This window comes from Rhinoraja longicauda, chromosome 32, assembly GCF_053455715.1.
Source record: "Rhinoraja longicauda isolate Sanriku21f chromosome 32, sRhiLon1.1, whole genome shotgun sequence".
Lineage (NCBI taxonomy): Eukaryota > Metazoa > Chordata > Chondrichthyes > Rajiformes > Arhynchobatidae > Rhinoraja > Rhinoraja longicauda.
This window is the reverse complement of record NC_135984.1, coordinates 6444008-6469416: the sequence shown is the minus strand read 5'-3', so window position 1 is coordinate 6469416 and position 25409 is coordinate 6444008. Positions and strand designations below refer to the sequence as shown.

The 25409-nt window shown below is 44.6% G+C and overlaps 1 protein-coding gene across 1 annotated transcript in view; it reads left to right on the top strand.

The window, feature by feature from the left end:
* Window positions 1-10626, top strand: part of LOC144608635 (uncharacterized) — a 32645-nt gene extending 22019 nt beyond the window's left edge. The window contains exons 3-6 of the mRNA XM_078426609.1: window positions 3615-3795; window positions 6106-6161; window positions 7482-7514; window positions 10014-10626. Of these exons, the coding sequence (XP_078282735.1) occupies window positions 3615-3795; window positions 6106-6161; window positions 7482-7514; window positions 10014-10153 (410 nt within the window). The 3' untranslated portion in view covers window positions 10154-10626. The remainder of the gene's footprint in view (window positions 1-3614; window positions 3796-6105; window positions 6162-7481; window positions 7515-10013) is intronic.
* The last annotated feature ends 14783 nt before the right edge of the window (window positions 10627-25409 follow it).

Genomic DNA, 25409 nt, shown 5'->3' with positions numbered 1-25409 from the left:
AGCAACTCTACCACTGCGCCACCGCCCAAGCATTTGCAAAGCATTGGTAGCAAGATGAGAGAATTAATGGCAAAGAAAAGAAATGACCATAATGATTGATTAACTATTACATATTCTTTGTCTTTCTTTACTCAAATTTACCCAGAGAATTTTCCCCATTCTCGGGCTCTGTTTTTGGCAAAGTTTTAAATGTTTCCTTTGATTATTTTTCTTTTCAAGATTCCTTAAAACTTTCATCAACATTTTAAACAAATGACAGGAGACAAGAATTGGCTGATGTTTAAAGAATTCATTCATTAGTTTACAGCAAATATATTTCCCGGTAGGGTGCAAAAATGGTCCAGCCATTGTCATTGCTGGATGTTGAGGTAATTGAGGGAAGTGGGGCTAGTGCAGGAAAGTGGTGTTGGGAAAGGAATGGCAGTCAGTTCAAGGGGAAAGCACAAAGTGCTGGAGTAACTCAACGGGTCAGGCGGAATCTGTGGAGGGACAAGGTCTGGCAAGCGAAAGGGGAAATGCAGGTGTGGAGAGGTCAATTAGTAGGTGGGTGGAATTCATGATAAAGGCTGTAGGTGAAAACAGACAAAAGAGTGATCAAGTGTTGGCTGTGATGGGGATTACATGGGCAATAAAGACCTACATCGCTATAGTAACTTTTGTGAACCGCAGATAATTACCAAAGTACTCAGAAACTTACACTCAGAAACATCGGTGTAAACAGACGTGGTTTGTGAAGTCTACGTGTGGATGTGAAAAGCCAGGATAATCAGTAGAAATAATTAAACTTAATGAGGGGTTTCACACTGAAGGGTTTGCCACACTGCTTGGGTGGCATTTGGATTCGAGGGAACCATCCCATCACCAACTGACCCACCATTTACCTCATTGGAGACCCTCAAATTATCTTTAATCGGACTTCACTGGACTTTATCTTGCAATAAACGTCATTCCCTTTCTCCTGCATCTGTATACTGTGGACTGTTTGATTGTAATCGTGTATAGTCTTTCCGTTGACTGGATAGCACGCAATAAAAAGGCTTTACACTGTACCTCGGTACACGTGACAATGATCAACTAAACTGAAATCTGAAGTAGGGTCTCGACCCAAAACGTCATCCAATCCTTCTCACCAGAGATGCTGTCTGACCCGCTGAGTTACTCCAACATTTTGTGCCTATCTTAAACTAAACTAAACTTGACTGAGGCTTTTCTGGGTCGATGCTCAATGTGGAAACTAAACAGAAGTTATTTATACAGAAAACAGAGAAGGAATGTTTATAGTACAGGTGATAGATTGGAGAGGAATATCAGAAGAGGAAAGGGTACAAATATTCAAGGACAAGTGTTCAAAGCAAAGACGTGTGGGAGCTGGAATTTTAAAAGAGGTTCAGAGATATCCCTAATTTACATTTTACCTCAGATAGACACAAAATGTTGGAGTAACTCAGTGGGACAGGCAGCATCTCTGGAGAGAAGGAATGGGTGACGTTTCGGGTCGAGACCCTACTTCAGACTTTTTACCTTATTACCTCAGTTGGAAAATATAAGGGTCAGTCTTCAACATGACTGTCTTTGTTCTTCATGCAATATCTGAATTAATATTGAACAAATCAATGATCTATTTTAATTTAGATTCACAGAGACATACAGCGTGAAAATAGGCCCTTTGGCCCAACATGCCCACCACCAACTGTCTGCACTCGACCCACCTGCCTGCATTTGGTCCAGAACCCTCCAAACCTGTCCTAACCATGTACCTGTCTAAATGTTTCTTAAACGTTGCAATAGTCCCTGCCTCAACTACCTCCTCCGGCAGCTTGTTCCATACATCCACCACCCTTTGTGTAAAGAAATTTGCGCTCCACTTCCTATTAAATCTTTTCCCCCCTCACCTTAAACATACTGTATGTCCTCTGGTTCTTTATAATCTTTGAGACTCTGACAATCCTTTGGAGCGGCATGGTGGCACAGCAGTAGAATTGATGCTTTACAGCTCCAGAGACCCGAGTTTGATCCTGACTACGGGTGCTGTCTGTATGGAGTTTGTACGTTTGTTCCGTGACCCTAAGTGGGTTTTCCCCAGGTGCTCCGGTTTCCTCCCACACCCCAAAGACGTGCAGGTTTGTAGGCTAATTGGTTTCAGTAAAATTGCCCCTAGTGTATAGGATAGTGTTAGTGTATCACTGGTTGGCGTGGACTGAGAAAGCCCATGCAGTCGCAGGGAGAACGTGCAAACTCCACACAGGCAGGTTAGGGTCCAACCAAGGTTAGGATCGAACCGGGGTCTCTGGCACAGTGAGGCAGCAGCTCCACTCGCTACGTCACCATGTTGTCCAAACTTCGTAGCTAATCTGCTTGTGGGACCTGCATTCAAGACTCAAAATGTTCCCATGGATATCCCACTCAAAGACCCAAAGAGAGTCTGTGCTTGGTCGGATTTGGTATTCAGCTCGCTGGAAATGTAATCTAATGTTTAAGTGTTTTTATTTAAAGACAGCGGTGACTTCAAATTGGAAGTGTTTGTGTTGAAAATAGAAGGGGAATTTCATCCATCAACTAGTTAACTTAAAGTCGAAAATCAGCCATCCTAACCCTTTCCCCTGTACAAAATGGGCAGGCCTGGATGTGGAGAGGATGCACCCACTCATGGGAGAGTCTAGGGCTAGAGGCCACAGCTTCGGAATAAATGGACATACCTTTAGAAAGATGAGGTGGAATTTCTTTAATCAGAGAGTGGTGAATCTTTGGAATTCATTTCCACAGAAGGCTGTGGAGGCCAAGTCAATGGATATTTTTAAGGCGGAGATTGATAAATTCTTAATTGGTACGGTTGCCAGGGGTGTTGGGAAGCAGGAGAATGGGGTTAGGAAGAAGGGGTGGATCAGCCATGATCTACCCCTCACCGAATCTCACAACCTTTTGTCACATTTTCATCTCTGGTATAGAGACGAAGGTATAGGAGCTTGAAAACTTGTAACATCCAGGTTCTGGAGCAGTTTCATCCCTACAACCATCAGGACATTAAACACTACAACTTCCAAACAAGCTCCTCTGGGCATAGCTTTGGTCTTTACACTATTGTTGTTTATTTGTGTGGTAGGGGTGTGTTTATATATATATATATATATATGTACATATATATGTGTATATATATGTGTGTGTGTGTGTGTGTATGCACACATCTCTATGTCATCAATCTCATTATCTCAATGTATAAATATATATATATATGTATCTGTATACATGTGTGTGCATGTATATACATGCACACACATGTATACAGATACATATATATATATACATTTATACATTGAGATAATGAGATTGATGACATAAAGATGTGTGCATACGCACATACACACACATATACATACGCTATGTGTGTGTGTACTATGTATTGAACTTGTATTGTTTTGTTTGGTCATTACAGAGTAATATGTTTACATATCTGCTGTGCTGCTGGAAGACAGAATTTCATTGTTTCATTGTTCCATTTCAAGACACGTGACAATAAAGTTCCCTTGACCCTCGATTCTTAATTGACATTGAAGCGCTTCTACTCCACAGCCTTGCACCCATGTGCAAAATATTAACTTTTCTTTTCACTTTCCCAGTTAAGGTTTCGGGATTTGGAGTGAACGCAACGATTACACTGTCCGCTCACTTCGACGGATCAGCTGTGGGGAATTGGACGAACGGTTCAACAACTTGTGATGGAATCGAGGGGGTGAGGAGCATGTATACAACTGAAGAATGGGTTTCACCTATGAACATCACCGCTTATGTTAACATCAGGTATTGCCTAATATCATCTTGCAACGCACTGCCACGGTTGGTGGCCGAGTCAAATACAATAGAGGCATCTAGTTTAGTTTAGTTTCAGAGATACAGCGCGGAAACAGGCCCTTCGGTCCACCGAGTCTGTGCCGACCAGCGATCCCCGCACACTAACGCTACCCGATGCACACTAGGGACAATTTACACTTATACCAAGCCATTTAGCCTACAAACCTGTACGTCTTTGGAGTGTGGGAGGAAACCGAAGATCTAGGAGAAAACACACGTGGTCACGGGGAGAATGGGCAAACACCTTACAGACAGCACCCAGAGTCAGGATCGAACCCGGGTCTCTGGCGCTGTAAGGCAGCAACTCTAGCGTTGCTCCACCGTGACACCCCACTTAAGAGGCCTTTGAATTGGATATGCAGGGAAGTTCAGTGAAGTTTATTGTCACATGTACCAAGGTACACTGAAAAGATTTTTGTTACGTGATAACCTGTCAGCGGAAAGACAGTAAATGATTACAATCGAGCCATTTACAGTGTGTCAGATAAGGGAATAATGTTTAATGCATGGTAAAGCCAGCAAAGTCTGATTAAAGATAGTCCGAGGGTCCCAATAAGGTAGTTGGTAGTTCCGGACTACTCTCTAGTTGTGGCAGAATGATTCAGTTGCCTGATAACAGCTGGGAAGAAACTGTCCCTGAATCTGGAGGTGTGCATTTTCACACTTCTGGACCTTTTGCCCAATGGGAGAGGGGAGAAGAGGGAGTGGCCGGGGTACGGCTCAATTATGCCGCTGGCCTTGCCGAGGCAGAGTGAGGTATAAATGGAGTCGATAGAAGGGATATGGATCGCATGCAGGCAGTGGAGATAAGCCTCACTAGGTATCATGTTCAGAATGGCCATTGAGGGCCGAAGGTCCTGTTCATGTGCTGTACTGTTCTGTGCACTGTGTTCTATATTCTTATGTTGTTTCCTCTTGACATGCATTGAATCACTGAATGTTTCTGATCAGTAATTAGCCTTTGCAAGTAACTAGCCATGTTATACATAAATATGTAGAGCAAGTTGGGATATTCAGCCCACAGCAGCTGTAAGGTTTGTACAACCTTCTCTGCAATCTACCTCCAATGACAGGCATGAAACCTCATCAATGTCTCTGCAAAAGTGTAGAAGAAGTTGGACATTGAATACAAGAACAAACTACCAGCCAGAATAGAGTGATAGCATCGAGACATACAGTGTGGAAACAGTCTCATAACCAAACCTGCCCACGCCGTCCAACATGTCCCATCTACACTAGTCCCATCTGCGTTTGGCCCATATCCCCTCTAAACCTATCCTGCGTTTGGCCCATATCCCCTCTAAACCTAACCTGCATTTGGCACATATCCCTCTAAACCTATCCTGCGTTTGGCCCATATCCCCTCTAAACCCTATCCTGCCCATGCACCTGTCTAATTGCTTCTTAAATGCTGGGACAGTCCCAGCCTCAACTACCCCCTCCGGCAGCTCATTCCATACATGCACCACACTTTGTGTAAAAAGTTTACCCCTTGGGTTCCTATTAAATCTTCCCCCCCCCCCCCCCCCCCCCCTCCCACATGTCCTCTAGTTTGCAATTCCCTTCATAAGTTCATAAGTGATAGGAGCAGAATTAGGCCATTCGGATCATCAAGTCTACTCCGTCATTCAATCGTGGCTGATCTATCTTTCCCTCGCAACTCCATTATCCTGCCTTCTCCCCATAACCCCTGACACCCGTACTAATCAAGTATCTATCAATACAATACAATACAATACAATATATCTTTATTGTCATTGTACCCAGGGGTACAACGAGATTGGGAATGCGCCTCCCATACGATGCAATAATTTAGGTAATTTAGACAGCAGCAACCCAACGAAACGAACAGTTGTAACAGTTTTGGACAGGGTAAAGTGCAAGTTGATCTATGCGTTGTGGCCATCCGGCTCAGCAGGACCGGTTCATAGCAGCTATGGCCCTGGGGATGAAGCTGTTCCTGAGTCTGGAGGTGCGGGCATAGAAGGCCTTGTATCGTCTGCCTTACAAATATCCAATGAATTCCATAGATTCACCACCCTCTGACTAACAAAATTCCTCCCCACTGTTCCAAAGGAATGTCCTTTTATTCTGAGACAATGACCTCCGGTCCCAGACCTTCCCACTGGTGGATATATCCTCATCACATATTCACTGACCAGCTTAATGATATACAATATTTTCTCTCGCAGTGAGACCAAAACTAATGCAATTGTGAGAAAGGACTTCTAACATGAATGTGTTTCTATTTGTGTCCAGGGCATTTGTGAGCTCGATGAATGGAACCTATGTCCAGATCATGCCCCTCAAACAAAGTAGGATTTATTTTCATTTTCTCTATAAAGTAATTGAGAGTTATAGTATGATAAAGAATGTTTTATTTTTATTTTAACTGCACTTGCTTTCGTTATTTTTAAGTGATGATAAAATTATAGAAATTATCAGTTTCTCCTGTTCTGCTGCTCTGGGCAAAAAACTCGGGCAGTAAATGCCTTTCCTTTCCTGTCCCACGATCAGAGGAACGACGCTTTGCTAAAGGTTCCATTATATGGAGCAGACAATGATTGATTTATTGATTGATCGAGAGATACAGCGTGGAAACAGGCCCTTCGGCCCAACAAGTCCATGCTGACCATCGATCACCCGTTCACACGACTTCTATGTTATCCTGTATGTAGGTTAATTGGCTGGGCAAATGTAAAAATTGTCCCTAGTGTGTGTAGGTTAGTGTTAATGGGCGGGGATCGCTGGGCGGCACAGCCCCGGTGGGCCGAAGGGCCTGTTTTTGCGCTGTATCTCTAAATCTAAATCTAAATCCCACTTCCTGCACACTTAGGGCAATTTAAAGGGGCCAATCAACCTACAAAACCTCACGTCATTGGGATGTGAGTGGGAGACTGGAGCACCCAGAGGAAACCCATGTGGTCACGAGGAGAACGTGCAGACTCCTAACACGTTGAGCGATACAGCGCGGAAACGTGCCCGTTGAGTCCACACCGACCATTGATCACCCCAAGCGAGCACTATCCTACACACATGGGGCAATTTACACATTTTCTAACCAAATCCAATTAGCTTACAATCCTGTATAATGTCTTTGGAGTGTGGGAGGAAACCGGAGCTCCCAAAGAGAACCCATGTGGTCACAGGGAGAACGTCCAAACTCCGCACAGACAGCACCCATAGTCCGGATCGAAGCCGGTCCTCTGGTGCTGGAAGGCAGCAGCTCCACAGCTGCACCACCGTACCACCCGTGACCTTCTGCCTTTTGACAATCAAGATACCGGAAGCATGTTGGCATTATTGCTGACAATAATAATTGCAATCTATTAATCCCCAACAAAGACATTGAGGATCAATGTAACAAAGTGAGATGATTGCTTCACCTGCAAGAGGTGATTGTTCATGGATTTATGGGTCAACAGCCAGCTCAGTTGTTCGTTCACAAACTGAATTCAAACCGAACAAAAAGAAAATGAGCGAGCAGACACACTTTTCTCGATGGGAAATTGAGAGACACTAAGGTTGGGCTGAGTATCATGTTTATATTGTTGTGCTCCGTAAAAACAATGCTATGTTTCAAACGTATTCAAAGTAAACTGACTATGTTAACAATGTGATGTCTTTACACACAGTGCCCACTACGGCCCCTCCAACTACCACAAAAGGTAAGGTCACAGATAATGCCAGCAGCTTCAAGCCAAGGCATGGATTTTCTTGTGTAGGAAGGAACTGCAGATCCTGGTTTACTCCAAAGATAAACACAAAATAGACACGCAACTCAGTGGGGCACGATAAAAGGAATGGTAGACGTTTCGGGTTGATACCCTTTTTCAATAGATTCTGCTTCTTGTTACTCTCCATGAATTGTTGTTATAAAAAGTACAAAACGTTTGTTATCAAACTATCAAACTACCACTTCCAACAGATTCACTTCTAAGCATAAGGTATTCTTCAATAAAATGCAAAATGGCAGCGTAACTCGGTGTGTCAGGCATCATCTCTGGAGGGTATGGACAGGTGACGTTTCGGGTGATTGTAGTCGTGGGGGGTGGGGGGGAGAGAGGTGGGGGGGTCAAAGCCAAGCAAGTGATAGGTGGATACAAGTGGACAAAGACCAGAGATGAAAAGGAGGCAAAAGGCTGTGAGATTAGAAGAGAAGAGGAGTGAAATGAGAGACCAGAGAAAGGGATGTAGGTGGCAAGGGATGAGGGGGAAGAGGAAAGTGAGGCGGGATGGTGGGAGAGATGAGTGCGCACTTATTCCTTCCCTCCAGTCATACAGCTTGACCCACTGAGGTTCTCCAGCACTTTGTGGCTATCTTTGGTGTTAGCAGTTCATTCCTACACATTTTAACGTAGTACAAGTTCTCAAATATTCCTAAATATTCATTCGGTGATTATGGTTAATTTGATGAGGGTTTGTTAATCAATTACTTCATTTATTATAACTTCTTTAGCATTTCAGTACCATTGAGCCTGAATAATCACAAACTGAAAGTTCAGGCTCTTCAGCGTGGAAGCCAGGTGACTATTGGCATGCCAGCCACAGAAGCAGGCCTACAATCGCATATTACAATCGCTCCGCACTCTCCTCTAGACTGCAAATGGCTCGATCGTGATCATGTATTGTCTTTCCACTGACTGGATAGAACGCATCACAACAAAAGCTTGTTACTGCCCCAGGCAGTAATTCTTGATTAATACGGGTGTCATTAGTTATGGGGAGAAGGCATGAGAAAGGGGTTAGTGGGGAGAGATAGATCAGCCATGATTGAATGGCAGAGTAGACTTGATGGGCCGAATGGCCTAATTCTGCTCCTATCACTTATGAATTTATGAACGTATAAGTCCTTCCTTTTCCATCGCATCTCACATGGGTCAGAGGAACCTAACAGTCGACTTGGACAACAATCTTCTTAAAAGTGTAGCAATTGTCCCGGCAACTTGACCCTGGACAAAGGGGCCCACACAGTCACCACAATGAAGTTCAGTTTGGGCAAGATCTTCAGATTTTACTTTAAGATACAGCACGGAAACAGACCCTTCGGCCTGCCGAGTCCACATCGACCAGCGATCACTCCTAACACTATCCTACATCCTCCTGTCTCCACCTATATCCTTCCTTTGTCCCGCCACCCCTGACATCAGTCTGAAGAAGGGTCTCGACCCGAAACGTCACCCATTCCTTCTCTCCTGAGATGCTGCCTGACCTGCTGAGTTACTCCAGCATTTTTTGAATAAATACCTTTGATTTGTACCAGCAACTGCAGTTATTTTCTTATATTACAAATGATTGTCTTCAGTCTGAAGAAGGGTCTCGACCCGACACGTCACCCATTCCTTCTCTCCAGAGATACTGCCTGTCCCGCTGAGTTACTCCAGCTTTCTGTGTCCCTCTTCGATTTAAACCAGCACCTGCAGTTCCTTCCAACACAGCTTACTACCATCAGCCCAACTCCAAAAGCTGGGACTAACTGCTGAACACCTCCCCTCAGTCCGCCTTGGCCTACGCGATCTCCCGGTTGCCAAACACTTTAACTCCCCCTCCCATTCCCATACTGATTTTTCTGTCCTGGATCTCCTCCACTGTCAGAGTGAGGTCCGATGCAAATTGGAGGAACAGCACCTCCTATTTCGCTTGAGTATGAATATTGATTTTCTAACTTCAAGTAATCCTTGCCTTCCGCCTCTCTGCAGTTCCTTGTGTCTCCATGCATAGTTTCTTGCTATGACATTGAAGGAGACCTTTCAGCCCATCAAGTCCCCTGGGTCCTCACTGAGCAACGATTGCCCTGTGCACTAGCACTATCCTGCACACTAGGGCCAATTTTACATTTATTTACCAAAGGCAATTAACTTACAAACCTGTACGTCTTTGCTGCGTGAGAGGAAACTGGAGCACCCAGAGAAGACCCACACGGTCACAGGGAGAACGTACGAACTCTGCACAGATAGCACCCATAGTCAGGATCGAACCCGGGTCTCTGGCGCTGTTAGGCAGCAACTCTACCGCTGTGCCACCGTCCCGCCCACAACCCAAGGGACTCCGAGTTTGAATTTACCATCATGCTTGCATATATTGCGGTCAATAGGACAATGCCATATTTGAAATGTATTCAAACTAAAACAAAATCATCAAATAACAAATCGTTTTGTCTTTCACAGCTCAATCCACTACTATGGTAGCCGTCACCACAAGCCCACCAGCAACTACAACTGAAAACTCGGCACCGGGCATGAGCTCCAAGCCACTGCAAGCGTTTGTCTGTGTGCTCCTGCTCCTAGTCACAGTGCCAGGATTATAAACAGAATTAAAAAGATGTCTCTCAACCAACCTATTCCACAAACACCTCTCTAATGACCTCTGAGCTTTCCTCTCATGGTGCAGCATCAAATATTCTCGTCAAAAATGGGACCACCTCAGATCTTTCCTTAATTTTCACTCATTCAGTGAATTTGATCGATATCATCCAATTCGATTACCTCATCCATTCCACTTTCTTTGTCGTTTCTATAGCAGGAGCCCTTTGTTTTCATAAACTGAATATTTAACCTCTTCAGCATGGAGGCAAAATCAGATAGCCTTCTGCATTGCTGATTATCTGTGGAAAATGGTGATCTTTTCCCATTGCTGTACACATGAGGTTGCATGACCAACAAACCATCCACGATAATAATAAATCCAAAATAATCCTCATCATCCTAATTTTTTTAATAAAAATTCCCTATGGCTCATGTTACTTTAAAATGTCTATTCCATTCTGAGACGTAGAGCAAGTGTCTACTGTAATCATAGGTCAATAACCTAAACTTCACTAAATAATTTCACAAATGATAAAGAAATTCTCAAATATATTTTTGCTGGAGTTTATCTGCACTTAGGTGGCAATTAATACCAGCTAACTCCTAACTTTATTGATTTTATCGTATAATTAAGCTGCAAAACTCATCAAAACAAAATCAAAAGTAAATGTTACCTTTTGCTTTATGGCAATAACATTTATATTAAATCGTTGATGTCTTTTCTAGGAGAATCCTATCAAACAAATGATCAATTGTCTTTTAGTTTATGAGAAAATGTTGCTTCCCTTGATCTTGGGTGCAACACAATACCAATCTGACTTAAATCAGCAGATGATGTCGTTAATATTAATCTGTGTTCTAGTTAGCTTTATGCCTGATTTAACATTGTATTGTAAACATAGAAATTATATCATATGAATTCCTCTGTTTGCAAATTCATAATGACAATATTAACACAGCTGAAGAACTTTTGGAATAATCATTTGCATAACTTGGACATATAATTATCACTCTGTAATCATGTTAGTTGGTTTGCATCCAACCTAACCTCAGTGATGTTATTCAGTATAAAAATACCCTTCGCTTTGCGAACCCCTGTTTCTAAAGTGTACTGGTTCATACACAGCATGGTTGATCCAAAATGGCAACTTTTATTGAATGCTATGGTTTCTCTGTTTCTTTGTTTTTCTTTCATGTAATAATGAACTTTGTTGATGTTTGTTGATGCAGGACATTGCACAATTCTAGACAATCTTAGCATGATACCAAAGGCAATAATCTTTTAAGGCAAAAGACCATGTAATGAAGATTTGCAGAAACAGTGACTGCATCCTGCGAACATATAGGTTATATTGTCCTTTAAGATAAAGCCATGGCGGATATCTACTATTGGGGATATATTACACAGTTTATAAATGCAATGAAGTGATTTATAAATAATTGTTGAATTCATTAATAATTAAAAAAATGAACTTTTGAAAGTCTACAATTTTGTCAATGATATTGATTATTGTCGGCACTTGGCCTCTTACGTGAGTCTGAATCAAGAGCATTTTCCATTTTCAGACTGAAGAAGGGTCTCGGCCTGAAACGTCGCCCATTCCTTCCCTTCAGAAATGCTGCCTGTTCCGCTGAGTTACTCCAGCATTTTGTGTCTACCTTCGATTTAAACCAGCATCTGCAGTTCTTTCCTGCACATGATAAGGGAATAACGCTAAGTGCAAGATAAAGCCAGTAAAGTCCGATCAAAGACAGAGTGAGGGTCCCCGATGAGGTAGATAATAGTTCAGCACCGCTCTCTGGTTGTGGTAGAATGATTCAGTTGCCTGATAACAACTGGGAAGAAACTGTCAAGAAACTGTACACGGTTCCGTGTTTCCTACGTACTAGGCTTGTATACACTGGAATTTAGAAGGATGAGAGGGGATCTTATCGAAACGTATAAGATTATTAAGGGGTTGGACACGTTAGAGGCAGGAAACATGTTCCCAATGTTGGGGGAGTCCAGAACAAGGGGCCACAGTTTAAGAATAAGGGGTAGGCCATTTAGAACGGAGATGAGGAAGAACTTTTTCAGTCAGAGAGTGGTGAAGGTGTGGAATTCTCTGCCTCAGAAGGCAGTGGAGGCCAGTTCGTTGGATGCTTTCAAGAGAGAGCTGGATAGAGCTCTTAAGGATAGTGGAGTGAGGGGGTATGGGGAGAAGGCAGGAACGGGGTACTGATTGAGAGTGATCAGCCGTGATCGCATTGAATGGCGGTGCTGGCTCGAAGGGCTGAATGGCCTACTCCTGCACCTATTGTCTATTGTCTATTGTCTATTGTCCTTGTACACCAGTCACTGAACGTTGGCATGCAGGTACAGCAGGCAGTGAAGAAAGCTAATGGAATGTTGGCCTTCTTAACGAGAGGATTTCAGTATAGGAGTAAAATGATTCTTCTGCAGTTGTATAGAGCCCTGGTAAGACCACATCTGGAGTATTGTGTACGGTTTTGGTCTCCTAATTTGAGGAAGGACATCCTTGTAATTGAGGCAGTGCAGCGTAGGTTCACGAGATTGATCCCTGGGATGGCGGGACTGTCATATGAGGAACGAATGAAAAGACTAGGCTTGTATTCACTGACGTTTAGAAGGATGAGAGGGGATCTTGTAGAGACATATAAAATTATAAAAGGACTGGACAAGCTAGATGCAGGAAAAATGTGCCCAATGAGTCCAGAACCAGGGGCCACAGTTTTAGAATAAAGGGGAGGCCATTTAAAACTGAGGTGAGAGGAACCTTTTCGCCCAGAGAGTTGCAAATTTGTGGAATTCTCTGCCACAGAGGGCAGTGGAGGCCAAATCACTGGATGGATTTGAGAAAAAGCTAGATAGAGCTCTAGGGGCCAGTAGAATCAAGGGATATGGGGAGAAGGCAGGCACGGGTTACTGATTGTGGATGATCAGCCATGATCACAATGAATGGCGGTGCTGGCTCGAAGGGCCGAAGGGCCGAATGGCCTACTCCTGCACCTATTGTCTCTTGTCTATTGTCTAATAAAGAACCAGTGAACACTGTCAATGGCAACAATTGTTGCACAGAAAGAGGCAAAGAAGTAGAACAGTGGGTGGCACGGTGGCACAGCGGTAGAGTTGCTGCCTCACAGCGCCAGAGGCCCAGGTTCGATCCTGACCACGGGTGCTGTCTGTATGGAATTTGTCCGTTCTCCCTGTGACTGCGTGGGTTTTCTCCGGGTGCTTTGGTTTCTTCTCACACTCCAAAGATGTACAGGTTTGTAAGTTAATTGGCTTCGGTATAATTTGCCCGAGTGTGTCGTGCAAGGTTCAGTGTACAGGGTGATCGCTTGTCGGCATGAACTCGGTGGGCTGACGAGGCCTCTTCGCACGTTGTGTCGCTAAAGTCTAAGGAATACGTTCTTCCTAAAATAGATCACGCCAAGTGTTTCAACAATCTAAGACGACTCTTAAGCAAGAGAAAGGATGCAGAAACAATGAACTGCCAGGTGCTGGTTTACACAAAAAGGGCACAAAATGCTGGAGTAACTCAGCAGGACAGGCAGCATCTCTGGAGAGAATGGATGGGTAACGTTTCGGGTTGAGACCCTTCTCCTCGAACCGAAACGTCACCCATTCCTTCTCTCCAGAGATGCTGCCTGTCCCGCTGAGTTACTCCAACATTTTGTGTCCATCTTCAGTGTAAACCAGAAACTGCTGTTCCTTCCTACAAAACACATCCCTCCTGGCTGATCGAGCCCCATCAGAGTACTGGAAGTGTGGAATGCTAAAAAAAATTGAAAGTGCCTTCCTTTTAGTTTCTTTTCAAGATTTGAAGTTTCCAAAGCAGACCGTGTTTTCATATGGTAATTGACAAGGAATTGAGGTGATCGTGTGATCATTGCCTGAAATTCTCTGAACCTAATACTGCAGTTTGTAAAGTATTTCACCACCCCACCCATGTTATTCAGCCAATTCACTCAACTTGTTATGTCTCTCAACAATTCCTAGCATTGTGTAGATACGGTAAATCGCAGAATTGTGACTTTAATTGTCATCATGGATGAGTCTTTATCTCAACACCATGTTCCTGCACTCACCCCACGCCCTTTATCTCTCTCTGTTAAACCTGATCTCCCGGTTGCTGGACACTTTAATTCTCTTTGCCATTCCTGCACAGATCTTTCTGTCCTCGGTCTCCTCCATTGTCAAAGTGAGGCTAAACACAAATTGGAGGAACAGCATCTCATATTTTGCTTGGGCAGCTTACAGCCCAGTGGTATGAATTTTAATTTCTCTCACTTAGCCCCAGCATTCCCTCTCTCTCCATCCCTCCCCCACCCAAGTCGCACTAGCTTCACATTTTCACCCAACAGTTAACAATGGCCTGTTTCCTTTATCATCGTTACTTTTTTTGCACATCTTTCATTCATTGTTCCTTATCTCTCCACATCACCGTCCATATCTCTCGTTTCCCTTAACCGTAACCAGTCTGAAGAAGGGTCTCGACCCGAAACGTCACCCGTTCCTTCTTTCCAGAGACGCTGCCTGTCCCGCTGAGTTACTCCAGCATTTTGTGTCTATCTCTGTAAATATATTCAGTGACTAGAGGGCATAGCTTTAAGGGCCTGTCCCACTTAGGCGACTGCCGGCAAGTGTTAAAGTCGTAGCAGATCGCCAAAATTTTCTTTTACCCTATGACAATGCAGAGTCAGGTTGAGATTACACCGTCTTCGGAAACATCGCGAAATTCCTACGCTTATCAATGCTTCTCCAGCGTCCTAATTTTCGCTGAAATCACTGACAAGTCGGTAATTACTTGAGAGTTTTGAAATAAAACATCTTGCCCGGGTTACTTGAAAGCCAAGCTTCACGGTAACAAGGCATAAACTGGATTGACTTCCAGTTTACTAATAGCAGTATTGAGAACTTTAATTTTAAAAGTGGTTGAATGGATTTTTGTGCAGAGTGTGGGCATTCTTTGAAACTGTACGGGAGATACATATTTGGTTTCTGGGTTGCATATCTGGGTTGGGAGCCTACTTTAATTGTAATCGCTGATGGCCATAAACATGGCGAAAATTCCCACTCTTACCTGACCGTCAAACTGTCGCCTCCAATCTACCTGTCAAATGTCCTGACGGTAAATAAATTGGTTAAACACAAGTATTTTATGGTATCTTCAAATGACTTTACTTAATTTAATATTACGTGCTTCTAAATGCATCTAAGAGAACCTATCAAACCTGGGGACAGCATGCGACAGAGCCCGCAATAAGCAACGATACCTGGCGACAAGCCAGCTGTCGCCGAGAAATTTCATACCGGTTGATTTCTCAGCGACGTGCCGAGATCCACTACGATTCTTTGAAGACTCCTCACGATCATGCCCGCAACACCCCGGCGAACTGTCGGCGACAGCCTAGTCACGGGCAGTCGCCTTAAAATTGCGGAAGTGGGACAGGCCCTTTAAGGTGAGAGGGGCAACGTTTAAAGGAGATGCGTGGGGCAATTTTCTTTTACACAGAAGTTGTTTAGATGTATGGAATACGTTGCCAGGAATAGTGGAGCAAGCAGATACAACAGTGCCATTTAGATAAGTCTCTAAATCTGTCGAATTCTGTATTTAGTTTAGAGGTACAACGTGCAAAAAGGCCCTTCGGACCACCGAGCCCACGCTGACCAGTGATCCCCGCACACTAACACTATCCTACACATAGATACATAGACAATAGGTGCAGCAATAGGCCATTTGGCCCTTCGAGCTAACACCGCCATTCAATGTGATCATGGCTGATCATCCACAATCAGCCCTTAACCCCTTGATTCCATTAAGGACAATTAACATTTATACCAGGACAATTAACCTACAAACCTGTACGTCTTTGTAGTGTGGGAGTGTGGGAAGATCTCAGAGAAAGCCCACGCATGTCACGGGGTGAACGTACAAACTTCGTACAGACAGACCTCGTGGTCAGGATCGAACCCGGGTCTCAGGCGCTGTAAGGCAGCAACTCTACTGCTGCGCCACCGTACCATTCTCACCTTTGGTATTGGGATGGACATTGGTTTATTACCGTCAGGTGTACAATATAGAGTAACAAAATGCATTTGCCTGCTATCTAGTCAAATCATTCCATACATGAGTACAACCAAGCCTGTACACAGTAGCGCAAGGGTGGCACGGTGGCGCAGCGATAGAGCAGCTGCCTCACAGCACCAGAGACCCAGGTTCGATCCTGACTACAGGTGCTGTCAGTGCGGAGTTTCCACATTCTCCACGTGACATAGAACTAGTGTATTAGTGATCGATGGTCAGCATGGACTCAGTGGGCCAAATGGCTTGTTTCCATGCTGAATCTTTAAACTAAAATAGACCAGGTAGGCAAAGAGATGGATACTAGAGAACAGAATATAATGTTCACAGCATTATAGTGTTACAGATGCAAAGAAAGTCCAGATTTTAAAAAGTGCAAGATCCACATTGAGATAGGTTGGAAGAACCTGATTGCACCTTATTTTGTGGGGGGACCGTTTAGTAGTTTGATAACAGCGGGCAAGAAGGTCTTTTGGACTCTAGTGAATACAGACCTAAATGATCCATCTCAGGGATCAGTCTAATGAATATACTCTCCACTCCTTAAACTGAGTCCTTGGATAATTGTAGTAAGACATCCAATCGCTGAAAGATAAAGGGGCAAAGTGTTGCAGTCTATGTCAATTTTATACCAGAATGATGGCTGGGTTAAAGGGGATTAGCTACAAGGAGAGGTTAGACGGACTTGCATTGTTTTCTCTGGAATGCTGAATGTTGTGGGAGAATCCTCTTCTCCAGAGATGCTGCCTGACCCGCCGAGTTACTCCAGCATTTTGTGTCTATCTTTGATAGAAATACATCAAATTTCTACGAGTGGCGTAGATAGGGCAGTCAGAACATTTTACCTCAGTTGGAAATAAACATAGCACAAAAAGTAAGGAAATTTGTGTTTGGTAGATTATTTCTTTGTTGTAACAATGCTTCTTGGCAATAAATCTTATACCGTTGGAAAGCCTGTTTATTTCCCTTTTAAATGGTGCCACATTTGTAAGGAACATGCATTTGTGGGATGAGCAGCAGAGCTGAGTATATGGGTTGCGCCCATGAAAAATGTGCCAAATCTTCTCTGCCAATGCCAAACAGCTTATTCTGCCATTGACTCTTGTTCGGTGTTGTTTGGTGGATTGGATGATTGAAGTCTGAAGAAACAAGACATATTGGCAATTTAACAATTTATTCATTTAATAAACAGGAGCCTCAGTAGCGTGTGGAAGAACCATACACAGCCACAACAGGCTGGCACCTCCTCCTCATGCTGGTCACCAGCCTGGTCACACACTGATGTGGGATGGCATTCCATTCTTCAACCAGCATTTGTCGCAAGTCAGCCAACGTGGTTGTGTTGGTCACTCTGGCACGAACAGCACGCCCAAGCTGATCCCACAAGTGTTCAATGGGGTTGAGGTCAGGACTGCTGGCAGGCCATTCCATCCTCTCCACTCCCAAATTCTGGAGGTAGTCTCTGAGAAACCCTGCTCTGTGGGGGCGAGCATTGTCATTTTGGAGGATAGAGTTCGGTCCCAGACTGTGGAGATATGGGATTGCCACTGGTTGCAGAATCTCATCTCGATATCTCTCTGCATTGAGATTGCCTCCAATGATGACAAGCCTCATCTTTCCAGTGAGGGAGATGCCGCCCCACACCATCATGCTGCCTCCACCAAAAGATGTTACTCTATCGGTGCAGCAATCAGCATAGCGTTCTCCGTGTCTTCTCCACACTTTGACCCTATGATCCAACTGCCGTAGGCAGAATCTGGACTCATCGCTGAACATAACGTTCCTCCACATGTTCAGGTTCCAGTGCACGTGTTGCCGACACCAGCGCAAACGGGCCTGACGGTGAAGGGCAGTCATGGCAGGCCTCCTGGCAGCCCTATGAGACCAGAGATCGGCTGCCTGCAGTCTGCTCCGAATTGTCTGGGCAGAGAGCCGTCGGACATATCGTCCTGCAAACCTTGACTGCAAATCTGTAGAAGACAGCCTACGGTTCCTAAGTGCTGACAGGGTGAGGAAACGGTCTTCTTCAGGTGTCGTCTTCTTGGGACGCCCACTTCGCGGCCTGTCTCTGTCATCCCCCGTTATATGGAACTTGGCCTTCACTTTGGAGATGGTACTAGGGCTCACTCCAAATAATGCCGCAACTTGGTTTTGCGGAACACCAGCTTGAAGTTGCCCTATCGCACGGGTCCTATCCAGATCAGTCAAACGTGGCATGCCGATTCTTGGAGCAGACACCTACTGACCACTGTAGCAGGGCCCATGCTCACAGATGCTGCCAATCAGGTGCCAATCAGTGACCTGATTGTCAGCACCTGGGGGTACCAGAAGCTCAAAACAAGAGTCAATAGCAACAGCAGAATAAGCTGTTTGGCATTGGCAGAGAGGATTTGGCACATTTTTCATGGGCACAACCCATATACTCAGCTCTGCTGCTCATCCCACAAATGCATGTTCCTTACAAATGTGGCACCATTTAAAAGGGAAATAAACAGGCTTTCCAACGGTATAAGATTTATTGCCAAGAAGCATTGTTACAACAAAGAAATAATCTACCAAACACAAATTTCCTTACTTTTTGTGTTATGTTTATAAGGTCATAAGTGATAGTAGCAGAATTAGGCCAATCGCCCCATCAAGTCTTCTCTGCCATTCATAGAAACATAGAAAATAGGTGCAGGAGTAGGCCATTCGGCCCTTCGAGCCTGCACCGCCATTCAATATGATCATGGCTGATCATCCAACTCAGTATCCCATACCTGCCTTCTCTCCATACCCCCTGAGTGAAAAAAAACTTTCTCATCTCGGTCCTAAAAGACTTCCCCCTTATCCTTAAACTGTGACCGCTTGTTCTGGACTTCCCAAACATCGGGAACAATCTTCCTGCATCTAGCCTGTCGAAACTAAATATTTAAATTTAACAGCTTTCACCCGCACGTCTTTGAAGCGTGGGAGGAAACTGAAGCACCCGGAGAAAACCCACGCAGGTCACGGGGAGAACGTACAAACTCCAAACGGTCAGGATGGAACCCGGGTCCATGGTGCTGTGAGGCAGCACCTCTACCGGTGCACCACCGCTACCTCTACCGCTACCTCTACCTCTACCTCTACCTCTACCCCCAGCACCTCTACCGCTGCACCACCGTGCCGCAAGATGGCATGAAAGTCGGTGGGAACATGAGCAATAATGGGGCGCAACGTGGCTTCAAGGTGACATAGGCAGTCAGAGATACTAAGCAATAACATGGCTGACGGAGTAGGTTGAGGGAAAATGTGGGGGTTGCTCTGTTCAGTGCAGATAACGCACGTCTTGAATACTTTTTAAATAATGACTTATTGAGAAATGCTGACATTCAAAGGGAGAGGGGTGTCCTTGTATATATTGCTGCAGGCTGACATGCACCTGAGAACATTGGTGGGTGGGGCAGTGAAACACTTTACAAATGGCCACATTATGCTCAGAGTTTCAGTGCTAACATAATCACTTTGCTTTGCATCATTAGAATCATTCGTTACAGTCGATAAAGGGTCCCGACCTGAAACGCCATCTGTCCAGACCCTACACAGATGCTGCCTGACCTGTAGAGCTCCTCCAGGACTTAGAGTTATGCTGGGAACTGTTGTCCATTTTAATCAATGCAACCCAATTTTGATATGTGTTGGAAGGATGCTGTTTCAAACCGAAGATAGACACAAAAAGCTGGAGTAACTCAGCAGGACAAGCAGCATCTCTGGAGAGAAGGAATGCGTGACGTTTCGGTGTCGAGACTGAATCTGAAGAAGGGTCTCAACCCGAAACGTCACCCATTCCTTTTCTCCAGAGATGCTGCCTGTCCCGCTGAGTTACTCTAGCTTTTTGTGTCTATTTCCAATTTTGATATCTTCATCTACAATCAGTTTACTGGATTTATGCAGTTTCTCCCAATCTCTCCGTCTCCACTGAATCTGCTCTCAAACGTCGCTTATCCTTTGCCTCCATAGATGATGCCTGACCTGGTGAGTTCCTCCAGCATGTTGTGTGTTGCTCAAGATTCCTGCATCTGCAGTTCCTTGTGAATCCATTTGGATCCTCCCCCACCCTATATATTATTATTATTATATTATATTCCTTTTATTCTAGTCGTTCCTCCTCCACCTTCTCTGCTACTGAAAACAAACTTGTTTAATCCAGTTGTTTACTATTTATATTATTGAACGAAGGAAGGGAACAAAATGGAAGGTTTCCAAGTTTGCTAACGACACCAAAGTAAATGGAAACACTTGTCGTGATGAGGGCATTGAGACTGTGCAAGAGATTACGTGACTGAATGAAAAAAACAGGCAAATGGAGTTTAATGTGGGGAAATGTGAGGCCACACACTTCAGTAAGAGGAACGAAAGGGTGGATAATTATCGAAATTCAAGAGATTCTGCAAATGAGAAGTTGAAAGGTGTCCAGGTGTTCTAGTCCCTAAAGGAAGTAGCAGGCAGGTTACACAAGTGCAAAACGCAAAGTCCTGAAGGAGCCTAATGGGCCGGGCAGCATCTGTGGAGGGAAATGGACGGACGATGGTTCTATTCATAAGTTCATACGTTGTAGGAGCAGAATTAGGCCATTCAGCCCATCAAGTCTACTCCGCCCTTCAATCGTGACAGGTCCATCTTTCCCTCTCAACCCCATTCTCCTGCTTCCTCCCTATTACCCCTGACACCCGCACTAATCAAGAATCAGTTGGGACCCTTCCTCAGCCTGGCGGTGAAGATGTGTTGAGGAAGGACACGTGGCTGTGAGTGTGGGTGAGACCCTGGTCAAGTAGCAGGGGAGCCAAGGGAGTGCCGGAGGACAATAGACAATAGACAAGAGGTGCAGGAGTAGGCCATTCGGCCCTTCGAGCCAGCCACTATGAGGAGCAGTGAGAGAGGGTCCTGAAGAACACCTGTTTCTGCTTTTGTTTTCTGCTGCGCAACCACCATCAGCTGGGCTATCGCGTGCAGGAGGAGGGAGGAGGAGAACCACTTCAAAGTCAGGATCATTTGAAGAAATCTCACTGTAGAGCAGTAAAATGAAGTTGTAAGGAACTGCAGATGCTGGAATCTTGAGCAAAATACAAGCTGCTGGAAGACCTCAGCAGGTCAGGTAGCATCTGAGGGACAGGGTGTGTAGAAGGAACTGCAGATGCTGGTTTATACTGAAGATAGACACAAAGAGCTGGAGTAACTCAGCAGGTCAGGCAACATCTCTGAAGAAGTGTCCCGACCCAAAACGCTGACTCCCTCCGGCAATTCGTTTTTTTACTCTAAATTCTGACACAACTAGGCTTGAGAATTGGACAATGAAAATATCGTTTGTCGGTGAGAATGTTTGGAAATAATTAAAACTTATAAACATTAAAAACTTAATTATTAAAACCTAAAAAATTAAACATTTATAAAACTTATAAAGCCTAGTTGTATCAGAATTTAGAGTAAAACGCAATGTGCTGGAGGAAGTCAGTGGGTCAGGCAGCATCTGTGGAAATAATGGGCAGGCAATGTTTCAGATTGGGACCCATCTTTAGAATTCAGTTCTTTTGGAGAAATGATTTGTTCCTTACATTTACATTCCCTCTTTTTCTCAGTCTTACTCAACTTTGTTTAATTTCACTTCCTGTATGTGACTTAGCAATGAGCGTCATAGAATAACAGAGCATGGAAACATGCCCTTTAGCCCAACTTGCCCTTGCTGACAGCTTACACCCCAGCGGTATGAACATTGACTTCTCTAACTTCAAGTGACCCTTGCTTTCCCTCTCTCTCCATCCCCTCCCCCTTTCCCAGTTCTCCAACGTCTGACTGTCTCCGACTACATTTTATCTCTGCTTTGTTGTTACCCTCTCCCTGCTAACAATGATCTATTCCACATCTTCCTTGATCTCCATCCCCAGTAGAGCATGGAAACAGGCCCTTCGGCACAACTTGCCCATGCTGACCAAGATTCCTATGAAATCTCCCCCCTCCCCCCCCCCCCCCCCCCCCTCACCTTGAACCTGTGCCCTCGAGTTCTTGATTCCCAGCCTTTGCAATAGTCTGTGCATTCACCGTATCGATACCACTCATGATTTTCCACCTCTTTAAGACCACAAGAAATTATAGATGCTGAATCCTGAGCAAAGAACAAAATGCAGGAGGAACTCAGCGGGTCAGGGAGAATCAATGGAGGATAATGGATGGACCGGACTTCAATTGGAAGAAGAGTCCTCAAATGACATCTGTAAATTTCCCTCCACAGATACTGCCTGACCAGTTGAGTTCCTCCAACATTTTTTTTTTGCTCTGTAAAATCACCTGAGTCTCCTACCCTCCGAGGAATAAAGTCCTAGCCTGCTCAACCTCTCCAGATTCAGGGACAGTTTCTTCCCAGCTGTTATCAGGCAACTGAACCATCCTACCACAACCAGAGAGCAGTCCTGAACTGCTATCTACCTCATTGGTGACCCTTGGACTATCTTTGAAATGACTTTCCCGGCTTTACCTTGCGCTAAACGTTATTCCCTTATCGTCTATCTGCACACTGTAAATGTCTCGATTGTAATCATGTATTATCATTCCGCTGTCTGGATAGAACTATACCGTCTGAAGAAGGGTCTTGACCCGAAACGTCACCCATTTAGGAACAGCACCTCATATTTCGCCTGGGCAGTTTGCAGCCCGGTTGTATGAACGTCGACTTCTCCAACTTTAGATAGCTCCTCTGTCCCTCCCTTCCCCTCCTCCTTCCCAGATCTCCCTCTATCTTCCTGTCTCCACCTATATCCTTCCTTTGTCCCGCCCCCCTGACATCAGTCTGAAGAAGGGTCTCGACCCGAAACGTCACCCATTCCTTCTCTCCCGAGATGCTGCCCGACCTGCTGAGTTACTCCAGCATTTTGTGAATAGAACTATACCATGGTACGCATGACAATAAACTCAACTGAACTGACAATAAACTCAACTGAACTAAACTATGGCTCAGATTCTTGAGTCCTGGCAACATCCTCGTAAATCTGCGCATTCTTCCAGGCATTTTCTCAATAAGAGTATTTTGGTAATGAGGAACAGTCTGGAAAGATCAGAACCGTCCCCAGTCGACGCCTGACCGAATAACAAATGGAACTTTACTGCAAGTTTCAAGGGAGTTTGTTCCATTTTCATTCGGCCCGGAACCACCAGCTTGCCACGAGGGTTCTCGATCAGTAATGAGAGCAGAGACCTGTTGCCTCTCCTCCCTCAGTGTTTGCTGCAGACTGCACCAACAATACTTTGCACATTTTGAGAGTAGTGATCACATTCCAGCTCCTTAGATTTCAGAATTGTTATTACTATATTATTGTTATTATTGCACTATTATAGTTTTTTTTTTAAATGTGTCGGTATGTGTGTGTGTGTGTGTGTGTGTGTGTGTGTAAATATATATAAGAAAATAACAGCAGATGCTGGTACAAATCGAAGGTATTTATTCACAAAATGTTGGAGTAACTCAGCAGGTCAGGCAGCATCTCAGGAGAGAAGGAATGGGTGACGTTTCGGGTCGAGACCCTTCTTCCTTAATTATATTGTTTACAATCTACTATGTTTACATATTCTGTTGTGCTGCCGCAAGTCAGAGTTAAATTGTTCCATCTGGGATCTATGACAATAAAACACTCTTGACTCTCGAATTTCCAATGAATGCAGTGGACAGTCCAAACTGGAAAACCCACTCACTCTTACAGACTTCAGCTCATCGTCACAAATTGCCCGCATCACCTGGGTCACAAGAGAATTGGCAATCAGGAAACAGAGGTGGGGAAAAAAAACCCCAGCAGAACCAAGAAATGCCTCAGCAAGGACATTGATATTTAAATGTCCTCAGATTTAAATATTCATGAGGGAGGTTCTACCTGGACTCCCTTTAAAATACACAGGACTCACAGAACTAAAGCTATTACCAACACTTCTTGCTGCCTGAGAGCTCCCAGCACAGAGAAATGGCTTCAATTATTCTACCTGCGCTGCTCCTGGGCTTATTTCTTCAATGTGCACCAACCTATTCCCAGTGGCAGCCCTGCAAGGTAGTGAATGCTACGACAGGAGGTGACTTCAATATTACCATCAGTCCCAAGTACTACATGCCCTACACACATTACGCTGGTAAGTCAATGTTCAATCTCATTATGGGCACAACCCGTTCTTTTATACAGGCTTTAGCTTTAAGTTTATAGAATTGCTTTAAAATTATTTGAATCAGCACGGTTTCCGTTTAAGATCGTGAAATGTTGTTTGGAGTGTTTTGGGTTTGGTGGTAAAACCCACGTTGTTTTTGCATGAAGCTTTATTAATGTTTGGAAACTGAGGCGCAACAGGTTTGGTAACACAGCTTGTACATGTGGGGATGGATATATGGAGATCCCTCTCGGTTCTCTCCCCTGACTCTCAGTCTGAAGAAGGGTCTCGACCCGAACCGTCACCTATTCCTTTTCTCCAGAGTTGCTGCCTGACCCGCTGGGTAACTCCAGCTTTCTGTGTATCTCTTCTGGAGGTGGATACATCTCATCGAGAGATGCAGCAAACTCCAAAATTTGGTTCAGCCACAAACTTGTTACGTTATGCGCTGGGAGGGAACCTTCCCGGTATTTCAAAAATTGTGAGAATCGGATTTCAAACGATGCTTGGTGGCTGACTTCTTAGCCAGATGCCAAAGGTGGACCTGTCCTGGAGTGTAATCACACCAGCTAATCGTCCCATCCTTGCGTTGTACAGAGAGAGAGAGAGCACAGGAGGCTGTGGATATTTCATAGGTATTTAAATGTGCTGCAGTTTTGGTCACCTTCCTTTGTTCCTTCTGGTCTGTGCATTTAACTGCACAGGTGTTGGGAGCTGTTCAGTCCCTAGTAGAGTGGGGGGGGGGGGGGGCTTTGCTGATCAACAAACTTGTACATAAAAGGACACAGATTGCTGCAGTAACGCAGCGGGACAGACAGCATCTCTGGGGAATATGCAGAGGCGACAGAACCCTTCTTCAGACCCGAAACATCGCCTATCCTTGTTCTCCAGAGATGCTGCCTGACTCGCTGAGTTACTCCAGCACTTTGTATCTTTTTCATTTTCGCAAACCAGCACCACCTGACAGTTCCTTGGATTCTTCCCGAGGTAGAAACGTTGCAATCTACCGACTGTGTGGTGGCAATGATTT